General features: G+C 44.5%; 1 protein-coding gene across 2 annotated transcripts in view; it reads right to left on the reverse strand.

Annotated features, from left to right (window-relative positions):
* Nucleotides 1-213: 213 nt before the first annotated feature.
* The window catches only part of LOC138249793 (retinal guanylyl cyclase 2-like), a 361,038-nt gene continuing 344,032 nt past the window's right edge, over nucleotides 214-17,219 (reverse strand). Inside the window, exons 19-20 of one of the 2 annotated variants that reach the window (XM_069203897.1) lie at nucleotides 7,155-7,246; nucleotides 214-811 (exon numbers count right to left, since the gene is read on the reverse strand). In XM_069203897.1, the coding sequence (XP_069059998.1) occupies nucleotides 7,162-7,246 (85 nt within the window). In that variant the 3' untranslated portion in view covers nucleotides 214-811; nucleotides 7,155-7,161. The remainder of the gene's footprint in view (nucleotides 812-7,154; nucleotides 7,247-17,219) is intronic. The other variant, XM_069203899.1, reaches the window with a different exon arrangement.

Genomic DNA, 17,219 nt, shown 5'->3' on the forward strand with positions numbered 1-17,219 from the left:
GCACCACTAATTAGAAAAATTGCATTTAAATTACCCTTTACGTAAGTCACAGCTCAGATTAAACTCCGGAAATTAAGCAGTATTATTTTGATATGCCTTAAAAGCCAGGCATCGATTTTGAGCTGAAGTCCCAGAACACTGACATTCCATTCAGAAGTTGTAGAATTACACATTGCAGAGTATCAAAAATGTACAAGAAACAATTTTTCTTCCCAGTGATATGATTTATTTGAAAATAGTATTTTGAAGATTTGACTCTCACATGGCAAAATAAAACAATATCCTTTTTGGTGTACTTGGTGGCCAAGGTCTGAGGTACTATCAAGAATATATACTACATTTTAATGGAAAATTGACCCATATAAAACATTTCTTAAAAAACACCGCTAGAAACAATTCTTCCATTCTGACATTTTCAATGTAAATAAAGTGCAGTCGGTAACCTAGCCTTCCCAGGACGTAAATTACATATGAACGAGTTAGGATCTAATTTTCCAGCAGTACTAATCAAATTCGATGTTTGTCCTTTGCCCATCATTTTTATTGTCCCTGTTCCAGCGATTGAATCCTCCATCAGAGACAGTTCTAATAAATAGAATAAATAATTCCATTTTCTAAAGGAAGCCCATCCAGGAGGACACATCAGGCTGTATTTTTCTCCTTTAAATGTCATTTTTGGGAAAAATGCAGAATTGTCCCCCATCGGGAAATGTCCTTTGTTCCTTCATTTTACATTCTGGATGCAATGCTTTTTCTACTTTTCCAGAAAATTGATTTTATTTCTTGACTTATTGTGTCTTGCCAGTCTTGCCTGTTAAAAGAAAAAAAAAACACATATCATTATGTAGCTTAGAGAGGCACTATTATAGTGCCTTATACAAAATAAATTTCACATGCTGTCCAACTATATAGTTTGTCTACTTTTACACATACCTTCTTTTTGGTATTGGCTGTTGTACAGTGTGTCCTATACAATTTCCCCTACTTCTGTGGCATAAAGCTAAACTGTATTAACTGTTATAAATTGAATGGGTAAAGTTCTCTATACGATATATACTAACGTATATCAGGAGGATATTGTTAGTCACTGTGGCTTTCTGTATCCATATTGAGTAATACAAACACCAAGTTCTTTTTACAAACAGAAGTGGGGAGTTTATTCCTTATACTACTGTTGTGGAGTCATTTTAGGGATGTCTATGGGCACGTTATTTTAGCAACTAGGCCTGCTGCCTGTGCCTTTTAGCCCAGTAAAGTTTTATTTTATTACATTTCATTCTTTTAGATTCTGCCACATTTGTGGTGATGTTTTATTTTCCTTTATCTTGTTGTTCTTTTGCCTAAGAAAGCATTACATTTCTTAGCACAACATTTATTCATGCTGTGCTCTCTTCAAGGCTGCATGAGATAGGATTGTAGGCACAAGTGGTACACTGCATCTTTCACGTTCACAGAAACACACATACTTTTACATGGGGACACTTTCTCAGAACATCATTTGTTTTATTATTAAAAAAATCCCTGTCCCATGCACATTAGAGGGAGGTTACAGCCAGATGACGACTGCATGCTGTCTGACTTCGTTACAGCTGCTCTCTGAGACCACTGGTTCCCTGAGCTACATGGCGATGGTGTCTCTATAGATAACAGGCATTTCCACTACTATCCTACTCCTGTGTTGGGGATGATGTCTTCCAGTGGGATGCAGAAGGGCGGATGAGGGCTTATCCTGCGGTGCTCTAACATAGCTTAAGTAGGAATCACATGTATTGTGCATAGTGACATTATGGTGGAACCTTTCTTGTGTTACACTTTTCTTGCCACCATTTTGCTTCTAGTATGTTTTATCATCCTAATGACTGCATTCATGTTATTTTATGTAAGACGCAGCTGAGTCAATAAACCTTATTGAACCATTCCCTGCTTCTGTTTGTGTTTGCATGTGTGAGACAAATGTAAGTGAGGGAAAAGGATGAGATCTGATCCACTGCGCCTTTCTCCCTAGTTCCATTACACAGAGGCCAAGTTTGGATGAACAGAAGTAAACAAATTCCATTAGGAAGGGTGCTGTCTGCTAAACGACAATGAAGAAGCAGTGATGTAATTTTCTTGTTACATGCACATTCTGAGGACAGATGACACCTGCAGATAAAGATTTATCAAACAAGACTTTAAGCAACTGATACTTTCTCATCCATTATAAGCAAGGGTGCTCAGAGTATTATATGCAGTGAAATTTTGTGGCGTCCCTGCGCTTGCTCTTTAGGAATGTGTAAAGGTTTCCAGGTTTGCTATTGCCCAAGCAAAGTTCTTTTATGGGTCTGGCATTAGCCAAGACCATTTGATTTTAGTAAATGTTTATGCATAGCATACTTACTTAAAGGAGCTTTCAGTCAGCTTTCTTCATCCATTAGTCTGTTGTTGTGTCATTCACATTTTGCTTCCACTCACTACAGCATACAGCATGCAGCAATGGGTCAGCCTACTTCAGCCACTAGTTAACTTCACTTTGAGTGACCGCATTTTGCTCTCTCACAATGAGCACATCACACACAAGGTAGTTCCCTTTAGTGCCAGTGTTGTTGTTTTTACTTCATAATTACTTTAGTATTGCCTTTGTGTTTAGAGCCTGATGTGATAGCAGGATGTTTTCTACCAGATCTTAGCACAAGGCGTATTCCAGCTTTATCAGTTCCTGTCTAATGCCAGTGCTGTTGTAAATTCATTTTGAGGTGTCTCTTGTTTATCTGATTGCTGCAATTTCAAAGCATAACAGATTGCATCCATTTGAAACTGTTCTGTATCAAGTTATCATCTATTTACTATGCATGCTAAACACAAACCAATACTATTTGATGTGAAATCATAACTTGTTTATTCTAGGTTCAGTTTCACCAATGGTTCTTTAGTAATTTGCACCCCTTGCAACACTTTTGTCTTTCTTTCCTCCTTTCTTTCTTTGATTCTTTTTTCCTTCTTTCTTTCTTAGTTTCTTTCTAATTTCTTACTTCCTGCTTTCCTTCCTTATATTCATTTTCTTTCTTCCTCTCTTTCTTTCTTTCCTTCTTTTTCTTTCTTTCTCTTTCTCTCTTCCTTTCTTTCTTTTTTCTTTCTTCCTTTCTCTTTCATTCTTTCTTTTCCTATTGTCCTTTCTTTTCTTATTTTCTTCCTTCCTTCTTTTCATATTCTTTTTCCTTTCATACGTGTCTTTCTTACTTACCTTGATTCCTTCCTTCCTTTTTCTTCCTTCCTTCCTTTCCTTCCTTCTTCCCTTCTTTTCTTCTTTCCTTCTTTCCTCCCTCTCTGTCTTTCTTTCTTTCCTTTTTTATTTTCTTTCTTGCATTCTTTCTTTGCTTGTCTGATTTCTTCTTGGTTTGTTTTTTCTTTCTTTCTTTCATGCATTCTCTCTCTGTAGTTTTATTCCTTTCTTTCTTCCTTTCTGTCTTTCTTTTCCAGAGGAAAGAGGCTGGCGGCATCCAATGGCAGAACAGTTGTCTTTTTTTAGATTAGCATTAGCCAAGATCCTTTGTTTAGACTAAAAATATGATAGTTACTTAAAGGGTTTTTTAGCAACACTTCAGACGTTTGTCTGTCATTGTGTCATTCACAGTTTTCTTCCACCCACTGAGCATCCATCAACGGGCAATGCTTGAGCCCACTTCAGCCATTGGCTGACTTTACTCTGAGTTGCTGCATGTTGCCCTTTAACAAGGAGCATATCGACACACGAAGTAGTTCCCTTCAGTGCCCTGGAGTACTATGGTAATGGGTGCTATTTTGAGACCAAAAAAAGTTGCGTTTATTCTATATTTCTGTTAGATTTATGAAGGCCTAGCAGCTTCCAATTGTTATAAAATATGCAAAAACCATGACTAAACAAAAGAAGAACTAACTACCAAAAGGCTGGCAGCCATCTATAGACCTATTGGCTTTGCCAGTGCTTGTTTTGGGAATGCAAGATGCTGTCACTTCTTGATCTCATCAAGCTACAAAATGTGCACAACATTCCTCTGTAAGTTATACAATTGCAAAATGGTTTCTATGCACAGAAGTAACTATTTGCAACATTTTTCTCTGTACATTTACCCAGCACAGAAATATTTGATGCACAGCAACATTGTACGAAAAGAACATTAAGGGCCTCATTATGAGTCTAGTGGAGCTCTGACTGCCGCTGACAGGGGCGGTCCATCTGCCATATTATGACCGTGGTTGCTGCCACGGTCTGACCGATGGCACAGCCAGGATGCCGTCAGCCGATGGACTGGCGGTGCCGGCGGTCTCAATCCACCAGGTCAGTGCTGCATGCAAGACTGGGCCCTTTGCTCTTTTGCACTCACAGACACATGATTTGGCTCATCTTAGATACTTTGATCTCATCCTAGAGGTAGAATACAACACACTCTTCCGCCACAGAGCTCGAAAAAGGTGTGGGTGATTTTTCAATCTATAAGTAGTCACAGATATGCAAACTATCAACTTTAGAAGTGCCTCCTCATTTCAATGACAAATATGACACCTAAACCACTCAGGGTAAACATTGTTTCCTTGACTATAGAAGTGATCAACTCACTTCTTCTTGAAATATCATATTTTCATTGGAAATTTTGACCTCAGTGGGAAAACGATGAAGACACCACACTTCCCTCCTCAAATCCTTCCTATCAGACACCCACATACTACACATAAGGGCTCTACCATAAATGTCCTTAAGAAATACCAGATAGAAAGTTCAAACTCTCTCAAATTGGATTGGCCCGACGATTTTTTCATTACTTTCAAGATCCTGACCCAATCCAGTGTCCCCCATGCAATCTTGAGAAGGATATGATAAAATATGGGGACTTCAAAGACATTGACCACACTCTTGAATCTTGCTGTACTGCAACACCTATCTATTTAATATTCAGTTTAAAATATATTTTTTTAAACCCTGTCTATTTTTTATTTATTAAATATTTATGAAACCATATTTAATTTACTTTTTCTTTATTCTAAACATCACTTTAAATAATTATTAATGTATACATTTTTTACATCGAAAAGAGAATGTATTTTTTAATTTAAACATCACAAAAATAATTTTAATTTTTTACATATTTCAAATAATTAAAGATTTGAACATTTGAGTCAGTAGTGCTTTAGCATTCTTCTTCATTTTTATTCTGATTTACAATAAATATGTACAATTTATTTACAATACTATTTACCATAAAAGTATTTTTACTATTTTTTTTCCCAAGTTTAATAAAATCTTTTACTTTTTTTATACTTTACTATACAGAAAACGTGGAGACTCCCTATGGCAAACTACATGGAAAAGTTAAAAAGTAATGCATAGAATTCATTAAAAGTAATTAAATTATGTATTAATAAAAATAATGTTGCATTCATTTTTAATTTCCAAAAAGGCTAAAAACATATTTTAAATATGTATTATTTATAGTATTTTTGTAACAATAAATTGTATTTATTTATATTGTTTTATTATTATATTAAATAATTTAATTTAATGCAAAATTATTATCTATAGGGTTTTGTTTCAACTCACTGTCTCCAGATCTGGAGGGTGTTTAAGTACCAGTGGTTGGCCATGTATGGTATTGGACGTAGGGCCTAATTACGAATTTGGCAGTCCAAGGACCACCGAACCCGTGGTGGTGGTCAGGCCACTGCACTCCTGGCATCAGGATCATGGTTCCTGATGGGGTAGCAGCGGTCGAAGTCGTGGTCAGTCACAGCAGCACTGAGTTCAGCACCGCCGTGCTGATCACAAGTTCTCTTTCTGCCAGCCTTTTCCTGGTGGGGTCCCTCCCATGAAAAGGCTGGTCTGCAGACAGTGCACATTCCAAGGGTGCTGTTGTGTGACGCACTGGCCTCGGCTTCCTTAAGAGAGCTGAGGCCAATTCCATTACACTGTTTCTGTCAGGCTGACCGGAGGAAACATTTTAATACGACTGGGGGAGGGGGGGCACCGGTATGATGAAGCCTCCTCCCCGACTGGTCCGACCGCCAAAGTCCTAATGAGCCCCTTATTCCATCTCTAAACAGGAGTAATTTACTACTATTTTTAGTGTTTTTCTGTCTGTAATAACTTTAAAAGTGCAGTTTTTGAATAGCAATGGGCCTATAGTTTTTGTGGGTGGGTGCACGTCCCTCCCAAAAACACCCTCTTTACTTCTGTTGAATTTCTCAACCTTTAGTAGAAAGCATTCCCCATTATCCAGTCACTCCCTCCTGTCCCTCCCTCATTTACTACTAAAACACTTACATGTTCAGAGTGTCTGTAGTCAGGGAAGAATTCTCTGCACAAAAAAGATAGGAGAAGTGGAATAGTGGAGGTAGAACCTCTGCACGTACATTTGTGAATAGCATTTCATAGTATGTTAATAGTACTGTTATAGTACTATTAACATACAACAAAATGCAGTTTGTCAGTAGGTCCCTTAATTGATATTGTCAGACCTTACATGTTTTTTAAGTTCAATTCAGGGTTGTGCCAGAATGCAACTGTAATAAATAGTCAAGTTTTTTATTGTGCGATTGTTTAAATTCATTAAGTTTAAAGTTCCACAGGAAGTGGGTACTAACAGAGTACTGTAGGACACCTGGCCACCTGGCAAGGACTTGAATTAATGAGAATGTAGTTGGCTTACACTTAAAGCCTGAGAGCAAAAACAAAGCAAAAGAATCAAACATCAGAAGTAAGTATCCATACTACCATCAGAAGCATTCGAGTAACATTCAGGCAATTATAAATCAATTACAATTTATGTAAACCATTTTACACAGCAACTAATTACTACCTTAGTGATGAAATTTATATGCATCTATCACTAAAAGTGGATTAATTCACCTTACTAGCATTACAAAAAAGTATGTTGAAACATTTTTAACGTAATGGTAGTTGTGAATTAAAGTACCACTTGCAATGAAGGCGTTAAAGTGGATTGGCATACTCAAATGTATATATGTATTAAAATACATACTCCCTTCTTTAACCAAATACTTTTTTTCTCTTAGCACAGAAAAAGGTGAATTCACCAATGGAATTACTCACATTCAGACAAGAAAAACTACCACAGGACAGGAAGGACACAATCACAGACTAACTCACAGAGAACTACTGAAGATAGTTACAGGCATTTCACTACCTCATGTCTATGCCATTTTAGCAAGGAATCTCTCTGCTTTTCGCCTTTTGAACTCTGCAATTTCATCCGATGTTAAACCATGTGCACTACACCTGTAGTAGACATATATGCCATTAGTACAAAATTCCTTTGACTTACCACTTCCATGATTAACGAAAAGTTATATAAAAAGGCAAATTAAGGAAATTGGTGATCATTTATCCTTTAGCCTATAGAAACAGCAGAAATGCAGAACAGGAAGCGTAGTCTTTTTTTCTAGAAATGTTCAATTCAATTGTAGGATCATTTATTTAAAACTGTAATTTAAATTCTATGTAAGTACAATGATTAATACAAATTGGAAAAAACATGCAAAATTACAAAATAATGGAAACTGCATACAAAGTGCTGAACACAAAAGAAATGTTATGTCTTAGTTCACCATTTAAGTTGTATATGAGTAACAATGTATGCATACATTATTTGAAGTAAAACATTTTTCAGACAGTTAATGCGTACATACCCTTTCATGGAAACAGTGAAAGGCAGATAGGGCTTGACATATATAACGATGATTACACCTTCATATATTTGGCAATCCAGCAACAGAATATCTTAATCTGATTTAGTGCAGATATTTGCATTCCACAGAAAAATGTATTCAGGTACACACCAAGCTTTGTATGGTTCGTTTTTTTTCCATGCAATTGTATAGTGTAAAAATATATTCTTCCAGTTGTGAACAATCAAGTGATAGAGATTCTGCATCTGTCCAACTCTGTATTCAACTTTTAGTTGTAATTAAATGTAGGACCTTTAAGTGAACAATGTAATGCATTTTTTTTTTATTTTTTTTTTACTTTGTTTATTGGTTTTGCAATGTATACATCATATCCTCATAACGAGGTAAGCAACAATTCAATATGAGTAATTAAAACAGGCAAAACAATTAACATATAACCACTCATCTGAGCTCCACTCCATCCAAGTTAAACAGTCATACATCAACCGGACTTCCAAATGCGACAAGGTTCAGCTGTCATTAACCCACCTCACGTAGTAGAAATGCAACAAGGTCTGGCGGCATGAGCGCCTCGCTTCCATATCCTAGACTCCTCCAACACCTGCCCAGTGTCCCTGCATTTAACGGCCCTCCTTCAGTCTCTGAGCCTCTATGACCCAGTGGTCACACATCTCTCAAAGGGTATCTCACTGGGGTTGCATCGTTATTGGATTCTGATTGTCTGAGCAAGTACACGTCCAGTGGAGCCCAGATATCTCTAGGGCGGGATGAGGGCGGCAGCAGCTCAGCATATGTCTCATGTTGCATCCTGCCGTACACTAGATCAGACAGCCAATCCTTAAACTTCGGGGCCCTTCCCCTGCCCCAGCGCCACGCCACTCTACGCTTAGCTAATAAGAGTGCAAAGTCAACATATCTACGATAATCTGGGGCAATTCTCTCAGTGTGTCCTAAGAGTGCAACCAGCAACGTAAGTGTCAGTGGCGTAGAGACCATAATAGATATCGCTCCCTCCACCTCTCCCCAATACTCCAGTACCTTCGGACAAGACCAGGCTAGGTGGAGGAAGTCTGCCCCCTCAGCCCCACATCTATCACAATTGTCAGTGGCTCGAAGGTTGTGTCGATGGAGCTTCGCCAGAGTGTAGCAGAGACGGCTTAGGTATTTATAGTGTATGATCCGGAGCCTGCTGCTAGCGGTTATTTTACTGGTTTGCTGGCAACAGTATGTCCACTGGGCCTCAGTTATCTGAAATCGCAGCTCCTCCCATCTACTACGCGCCGCTCCCTCAATGCCGGGCTGGTCCCACAGTACTGAGCGATACAGAGTCGTCACTAGGTGGCGTGGGTCGCTGCATTGCAGCAAATCATGAAATGCTTGTAGGCATGGCGGCTCCCCGGGAAAGGAGGGCGAGAGGGCCCTTATAGAGCGTCAGAGGCGGATATACAAAAAGACCTCCAAGGAGGAGAGGCGGCCATCGGAGTTGATTTTGTCCTGTTCTCTAAAGCGTGAGTTCACATACAAGCCACCCCATGTGTGAGTCTGCAACGGAGCGAGTAGCCGCATCCCAGTCGGCTCACAAGTCATCGAGATCATTTTGTTGCCCACGAGCAGCATCAGCAGCGAATATAGTAATTCACCACCCACCCTAGCAGCTAATTTCTTCCAAGCCAGCTGCGTACACCCCACTGTTGAGTCCCGGGGGCCATCCACTGCCAGGTCAGTAAGGTAGGCAGTGCTGGGCACCGGCGTCATATATCCCTGCTCCAACGCAAGATGCGCCATATGCGGGGGAGGGTGGTACCAAAAATAAGCGAATTGCGCCTGTGCTCAGTCATATTATAGCACAAAATCCGGGGCTTCAAAGCCCGCACGTTCATAGGGTTGCGTCATAATTTCCCATTTAAGGCGCGGTTGTTTACCAGCCCAAGCCAGCCTAATCATTTGTGTTCGTAGTTCTTTGAAGAAGGGACGGGCGGGGGGATGCAGTATGTTGAGAAACAGATAAAGAAGCTTAGGGAGCACAATCATCTTCATCAATGATATGCGTCCTGCCAGAGACAAGGGCAGAGCAATCCAAAGCGTGACCATCTCCTGTATGCTATCAAGTAACACCCCATAGTTCAAGCGCATCAATTCATGCTTGTCACGAGTGATCACAATGCCCAGGTATTTAAGGGAGTTGTCTGCCCACCCGAGGGGGAAATCAGGGGAGCATCGCGCCATGCAATCCGTCAATGGGTAGATCACGGACTTTGCCCAGTTCACCCGAATCCCAGAGATGTGGCCAAATTTGACAATTTCCCGCAAGACAGGATTTAGGCTGTCTTCTGGGTTTCTTAGATATAATGTGACGTCATCTGCGTATAGCGAGATTAGGATGTGTCTGGAGGGGGTGCGAATTGCAAAGGTGGCATGATTCTGTCGCAGCATCGCTGCCAGTGGCTCCATCGCCAGGGCGAAGAGCAGTGGCGAAACCGGACACCCCTGCCTCGTGCCTCTCTCAATGTGGACCGAGGTGGACCGATGACCATTAATCTGTACAGTGGCCACTGGATCAGAGTATAAAAGGGCGATCCATGGCATATACATGCGGGGGAAGCCCATGCGCCCCAAAATAGACATTAAGTAGTCCCATTCTATGGTATCGAAGGCCATAGCAGCACGCAAGAATACCACCGCCGCCGAGATCGCGGGATCTATACTCTGCTGTATAGTAAAGAAAGTGCGCAGATTATGTGAGGATGATCTGCCCGGAATAAATCCAGATAGATCGGGCCTAACCAAAAAGGACATCAAGAGACTCAATCGATTCGCCAACACCTTTGCTAGTATCTTGGTATCGCAATTAATAAGGGACAATGGGCGATAGGAATCACAGCGTGTCGCAGGTTTACCCGGTTTCAATATAGTAGTCAACAGGGCCTCTCTCATAGTGGGCGAGAGAGTTCCACTCCGTCTTGACTCTCGGTAGACCAGTCCCAGCCATGGGGCAAGTATGTCCACATAGGTTTTAAAGAGCTCAGCAGGGATGTCGTCAGGGCCTGGGGCTTTACCCGATTGGAGCTGCATCACAGCCTCTCGGATCTCGTCCTGTTCAAGCTCAGCCGCCAAAAAGATGCGATGAGCGTCACTAAGCCAGGCCAGCGCCATCCCCCCCAAGTACCCGTCAACACCTGGGGGATCCGATCTAGTAGAGGAATACAAACGCTGGTAGTAATCAGTGAAAGCTTTGAGTATGTCAGAGGTGTCCCTGAGCGGACAGCCAGTGGCATTAAGTATCTCAGGTATAGAATTTTCTGGTCTGGCCGTACGTAAAGCATAAGTCAAGGACCTGCCCGGTCTCTCTCCCTCTCCATAGGAGCGGGCCCTAGCATATTTGCCCTTGAATAGTACCTCACGCTCCAAGACCTCCTGATATTCAGTGAGGGTTTCTCACAGGCGTCGCGTAGCGTCCACCGATGGCCTCTCCATCTGCTCCATCTCCAGCCATTTAATCTCTAACTCTAAACTTGCTAAGGTAGTTCGGAGTTCTTGCAATATACGCACACCTTTAGCCAAACATTACTCTCTAAGAGTAACCTTAAACGCCTCCCAGATCGTGGCAACGCTGTCTACAGTATTCTTATTGCAGTCAAAGAAATCTGCTATTTCAGCACGTAATTCGCCGCGGAAGACGTCGTCCAACAAAGTGTGAGGGGACAGGCGCCAGGACAAGAGAGGCGGGGATGCAAGGGGGATCCTCAGCTCGAGCACAACAGGGGAATGGTCAGAGTATGTTCATTCCAGATGCGTGATATCTACCACCCAGGGTTTTAGGGGGCTTGATATAAGCCAGTAGTCTAGCCTGGACCAGCTTGCGTGCACCGCCAAGTAGAAGGTGCCCTCTTCAGCACAGGGATGCAGCCAGCGCCATCTGTCTACCACATCCTGCACCGCCATGTCAGCCTCAAGCCTCTCCGCCGCTCCACGTCTATGAGTCGTGGGCTCCGTCCCTCTGTCCCTGCGAGAATCTAGCGTTAGATTGAGGTCTCCGCCCCAAAGTATATATCTTGAGCCTATTTCCGCAATACTGCCCCAGAGAGCGTCAAAGAAAGAGGGGTCATCAGTATTAGGTGCATAGCAATTAACTATGGTCACGGAATATTGCGACAGTCGGCCCCAGATAATGGTATACCTCCCCTGTGCATCATTTTTAAATCCGAGAGGTGTATAGGGGGTACCCCTATGGACAAGGATAGAGGTGCCTCTAGAGTAGGAGGAGTAGGCAGAGTGTTGGCTGTATGCAGACCATCGGCCCCCAAACATGGTACGCCTCCCAGGTGTAAAATGTGTCTCCTGTAGGAGTACAATGTGTATCTTGTGCCGTTCTAAATATGCCATTATATGTCGTCTTTTGCGGGGATCTCCCAGCCCCCTAACATTCCATGTCAAGCAATGCAGTGTATGTCCGTCTGGTAGGCCCTGTACCCTACTCCCTGACGTCATCGTGTACAGTCGCTAATATAGGCAGTCATGGTTAAGAAAATGTACAATCTAAGAGTGGGGTCCAGTAGAGAGCCCAATGCCCTACAGATATGTAACTTTGCAGGCCAGAACGAGTAAAAAACCTCCTCACCCGACCCACTCACCCACTTCAGCGGCCCAATCCCGCCCGGAATGCCCCTCCCTTTAACTCCCAAACATACATCAATCCATAAACAGGTTGACATTTCAAAGAAGAAAACGAATAACAAAGTTAAGTGGGGACTTCCCAATGGAAGGACCTCCAGAGGGCCGCCTCAGAAAACCCCCTGTTGTCTAGGGGGGTGCCCGGAGTAGAATGTTAGTCCAGGTGTGCCGGTAGCCCCCAGTCCGCAGGGGTGGGCGCACACCAAGACCAGGCACCGAACAACTATGACATATGAACGCTACTGAGAGCGCATGTGGGTCTCATCTGCAGAGAGAAGATCACAGTACCTCAAGGAGCAAGCTCATTCTTGATCCAATAGGGTGGAGGGAGAGGCCGACAGCCCCTCCCCAGAAGTTTTTGGATCCTCTTTTCCTCGAATCCGCTTTAGGAAGTCATGTACCTGCTGGGGTGTTGTGAATGTCATGTCATCCTCCTGTCATTATGGGTAACCCTCAACCTCGCCAGATATAACATAGCATACTGTATATTATGCTGTCTCAGTTTCTGCTCTACAATGGCAATTTTTTTCCGAGCTTCCTGAACAGTTGTAGTGAAATCAGGGTATATCGATAGTGCCCTACCCTCAAATTGTAAGGGTTGCTTTTCTCTGCTCAACCGCAATGTAGTATCTCTGTCCCTGTAGTTTAAAAGGAGCACGATGATCGGTCTAGGCAGGGTGCCGGGCGGAGGTCTAGCCATCAGAGTCCTGTGGGCTCTTTCTACTATCAGCAGGCGCGAAAAAGCATCTTCTCCAAACAACGTAAAGAGTAGCTGCTCCATGAATTGTTCCATCCGGCCAGTGTTCGTCGATTCTGGTATACCCGCTATGCCACACCATGTAATCCTTTTTGTTGGGTTGTTTCTAACCTATAAGGGAAGGGGGTGTTCCCTTGTGTAGGCACCCAGGTTTTTCTTTGTTTTCATGTCTACTTGATTTATAATTGATGCTATTTGTTGATCCTGAGCGCCTATTTAACCCCAGTTTTTCACCCCACTAGCAATTTTGTATACCCGCTATGCGTATGTTATTCCACCTAGACCTAGCTTCTAAGTCTTCGTTCTTTAGCGCTATGACTTTGAGGAGTTTATCCATCTGCAAGAGTTGTTCTTGTCTTTTCTGCATTACATCCTCTACATGGGAGATTCGTTGTTCGGCGTCAGTTATCCGCCCTGACTGTTTCTCTAGCCCAGCGGTGAGTAGGTCCAGTCTTGTGGTCATGGTGTCCATTTTGTCATCTATTGAGGACAGACTAGACTGCATAGTAAGCAAGAGCGCCTTCATTTCGCTGAGGCCAGACTGGTCGTCCTGTGGGGACGACGAAGCGTCTCCCTCCACATGTTCTGGGGGGGCCCCGGTGTGTCTTTTGGCCCCAAATTGCAGCCTCTGCTGCTTTGCATCAGTTTTGCCCATTGTGGTCACGGTAGGGGAACCCCGCGAGTCTACCTCCGGCGTCCCCCCTCATATTCTGGACAACAGGCCAGTCTAAGCGCTGCACGAAATGGGTGCACTGGTGTAAATAGATAGGTAGAAGGCCTGGGGGGGGACCGCCAGCCCTTGCACCCTTCCCAGCAACGTAAGCAAGTGTCACTGTGATGTCTTTACCTTTCTGGGCTTGAGTGCTCCCCACCTTGAAAGTCCTATCTAATTTTGTGCAGTTCACCCCCTCAGGCCCAAAAGCTTCGGTATCTCGTAGTGTGCCGTCCTCTTGCAGGTCAATCCACACCCTCCTTCACAGTGGCCTAGGCCCCACCATGCTCTACATGCATCGTCCTCCGGGGATGGCCCTGCTTTCCTGTGTTCTCGGGTGTGGTCTAGTGCTTCTCACCTCCAGCATCGCACTGGGTCCATCTTCGTCCGGCTCGTCGGGCCTGCTAGGCCCCGGCTCTCCGTTGCGTGTTGTTGTCCCGTCACCCGGGTCGCACGTCTCCACGCCACAGTTCAGACCGTGCCTCACCGCCTGTCTGGTGCACTGTGCGAGTGTCCCCTTCGCCACTACGCCGCACACGTTTCACTTAGGGCGTCCGCTTCTCCCGCAGCCGCTGTCGCGTTCCCGAGCCGCCCACCGTCTCACTCCAGCCGGCAGCTCCACGCAGCGGCACCCAGACAGATAGCCCAGTATCAGTAGGCCCATCTGAAGCACTCTGCTCTCCTGTTATCACTCAGCAGCGTCCTGCTAATAACTACCACAAATAGCGGGACTGGCATCAGCGCACACCCCCACGGCAGGTCCAGTGTCCGGCACATGAACCCCAGGCAGGATATTAATGGATTTTTTCTCTGGGCTGCAGGAGCCTCACGATAGTGCAGCCATCTTGCTCGCCCGCCCTCTAACACCCCCGTGAACAATGTAATGCTTATATTCAAGATGTGTGTGTCTGTATAGGTGTGTGAGTGAATATTGGGGGTGTCAGCGCAATGTGTGCAGCTCATTGTGGGTGTGTCTTTGGGTGTTTGACTGAGTATATGGGTGTGTGTGGCAGTAGTTGTATGTGTGTTAGGGAATGTGTGTGGAGGTGTTTGGGTATGTGCATGTGTGGGTGTGTATGTATGACTGTGTGTGCAGATGTGTGTGTGAGTGAACATGGGGTGTCTGTGGAGGTGGGTGTGTATCAGTGTGTGTGGGAGGCATAGTTGTGTGTGTGTGTCTGTGTGGGAGTGTTGATGTGTGTGAGAGTAGTTGTGTGCGTATATATGTGTGCGAGGGGATTTGTGTAGAGGTGTGTGTTGGTGTGTAATGGATATGGGTGACTTTGGGCCTCATTATAAGTTTGTCAGTCCGTGGACCGCCATGGTAGCAGTGGCAGTCCAACCACCACAACTGTGGAACCGCCTGATTACGAGTTTGGCGGTCAGACCACCAGATGCCTGCCTGCAGACCACCGCACCACCGTAGTCATTGTGGTAGGGACAGTGACGTTCCTGACTGTGGGAGCCAATGTTGGAGATTCCGACATTGGGCCTGCTATGCCCTTTATGACCTGCAGGAACGCCAAGTTTTCAATGGCAATCCCACTGCCATGGAAAGCTTGGCGGTCAGGCAGCTAAGGGGCCAAAAACGGGGAACCCACTGGGCACGACCCCATGGTGGGTGAGGTGTGGGCCCATGTGGCCCCCCAGGAAATTTGGGGTTCATGGGTGCACTTTGTCCAGTGCACAACGTGGTGCATGGGCACAATCCAGCAGTCATGCTGACAGGTAGGGATGTATGGCCGGCAAGAGCTCCATTATACTGCCCCCTGCCTCCTCCATCACTCACGCCAGCCCCATGGGAAACTCTTAGTCCAGCGGTCTGTGGACCATCAGCCTGGTACCGTTCGAAAGACCTCCATCAGGGCGGTCAGGCGGACTGACTGCCAAACTAATAATGAGGCCCTATGTGTGTGTGTGAGGTTTTGTGGGTGGGGCTGTGTGTCTACGTGTACTTGCATGTGTGTCTGCTGTTTTTAAAAAGGTGTTTTGGACCCATGGAACCATTGCAAAGCCTCAAGGGGCCAAGCTGAGCACCGCAATTGGTCCACAGACCTGATGAACAGTCAAAAAACCCTTTTTTAGTCATTTCCACGTCAGGGGTGGTCCCACTACTGCCCCCTAGACCATCTGAGTGGGCTAATATATTACAGCATGATAAGGGGATCAAGTCCTAGAGTCCTACAATTGCCCTCACAACTTGCTGTTCAGGTTGTGGCCAGTCAATCAAAATGCGAGGTTGAGCACACAAGTTCATTGATCCGCCGAACCAACACTAATGATCCACGGTGGGGATCTGCAAAGTGAAATATACATAATTATGGAACCTTAGATTCTCAAAAAGTAATTCATGGATTTGTATCAAATCACAAAAAATACTCTTTATGGACCAATATCTTGCTATCTGCCAAATTTTGTGTAATGCTGCTCAGCCAGAAAAGTGCTGTACTCCTGAGAGTTTACACTTACTATTCCCACTCCAGACTATACAACAGAAGGAAAACTCTGGAGCGGTTAGGTTTACTATTACAGTTCTACTTTATACAACAGTATGGAAAGTGTTGGACTCCAGGGGAGTTAAATTTACTATTCCAACACAATCCTACACAGCAGTAGAGACAGTGATGGACTCCAAAGGGGGTTAGATTTAGGGCCTTATTACGACTTCGGTGGTCCATGGACTGCCAAACCCATGGTGGCGGTTGGAGCGCTGTAGTCCTGCCAGTCCGATTGACGGATTATGATCCTGGTGGTTGGACAGCTAGGAGACTGCCGCCTGCGCCAGGATCAGGGATACCCATGGGTTGATGCTGAGTTTGGCACCACTGTGCTGATCACGACTTTGCATTCTGCCAGCCTTTTCATGGTGGGGTCCCTGCCCTGAAAAGGCTGGCAGAAAGGCAGTGCTGGGGGCCAAAGGGAGGCCTCGGCACTGCCCACGATCATATCATGGGCAGTACAGGGGCCCCACCTGCCAACACCCTCGGAATGTGCACTGTCTGCTATGCAAGACAGTGTGCATTCTGCGGGTGCTGTGGGCTGTGAGCTCCCTAATATCCAAAGCAGCTGCACTGTTTCTACCAGGCTGACCAGTGGAAACAGCATAATATGACGTTTCTGCCAGTCAGCCCAGTGGAAACATTGCTATACTGTGATGGTGAGGCTACCGGCTTGACAGCCACCACACCACTGTCATATTGGAGTTGTGGTGGCCCAACTCCTTATTAGTCCCTAATATCCACATTCCAATCTATGCAAAAGTAGGGAAAGTGTTGGATTCCCGAGGGGTTAGATTTAGGGCTTTATTATGAGCCTGGCGGTCTTGCAATAGCGCCACGGTTGGACTGCCAGCACTGCCAGTTTTCCTCCATAGGAGGGACTGGCAGTGCTAGTGGTCCTAATGCACCAGGGTTTTGCTGCAAG

Source organism: Pleurodeles waltl, chromosome 8 (assembly GCF_031143425.1).
Source record: "Pleurodeles waltl isolate 20211129_DDA chromosome 8, aPleWal1.hap1.20221129, whole genome shotgun sequence".
In the NCBI taxonomy this organism is placed as follows: Eukaryota; Metazoa; Chordata; class Amphibia; order Caudata; family Salamandridae; genus Pleurodeles; species Pleurodeles waltl.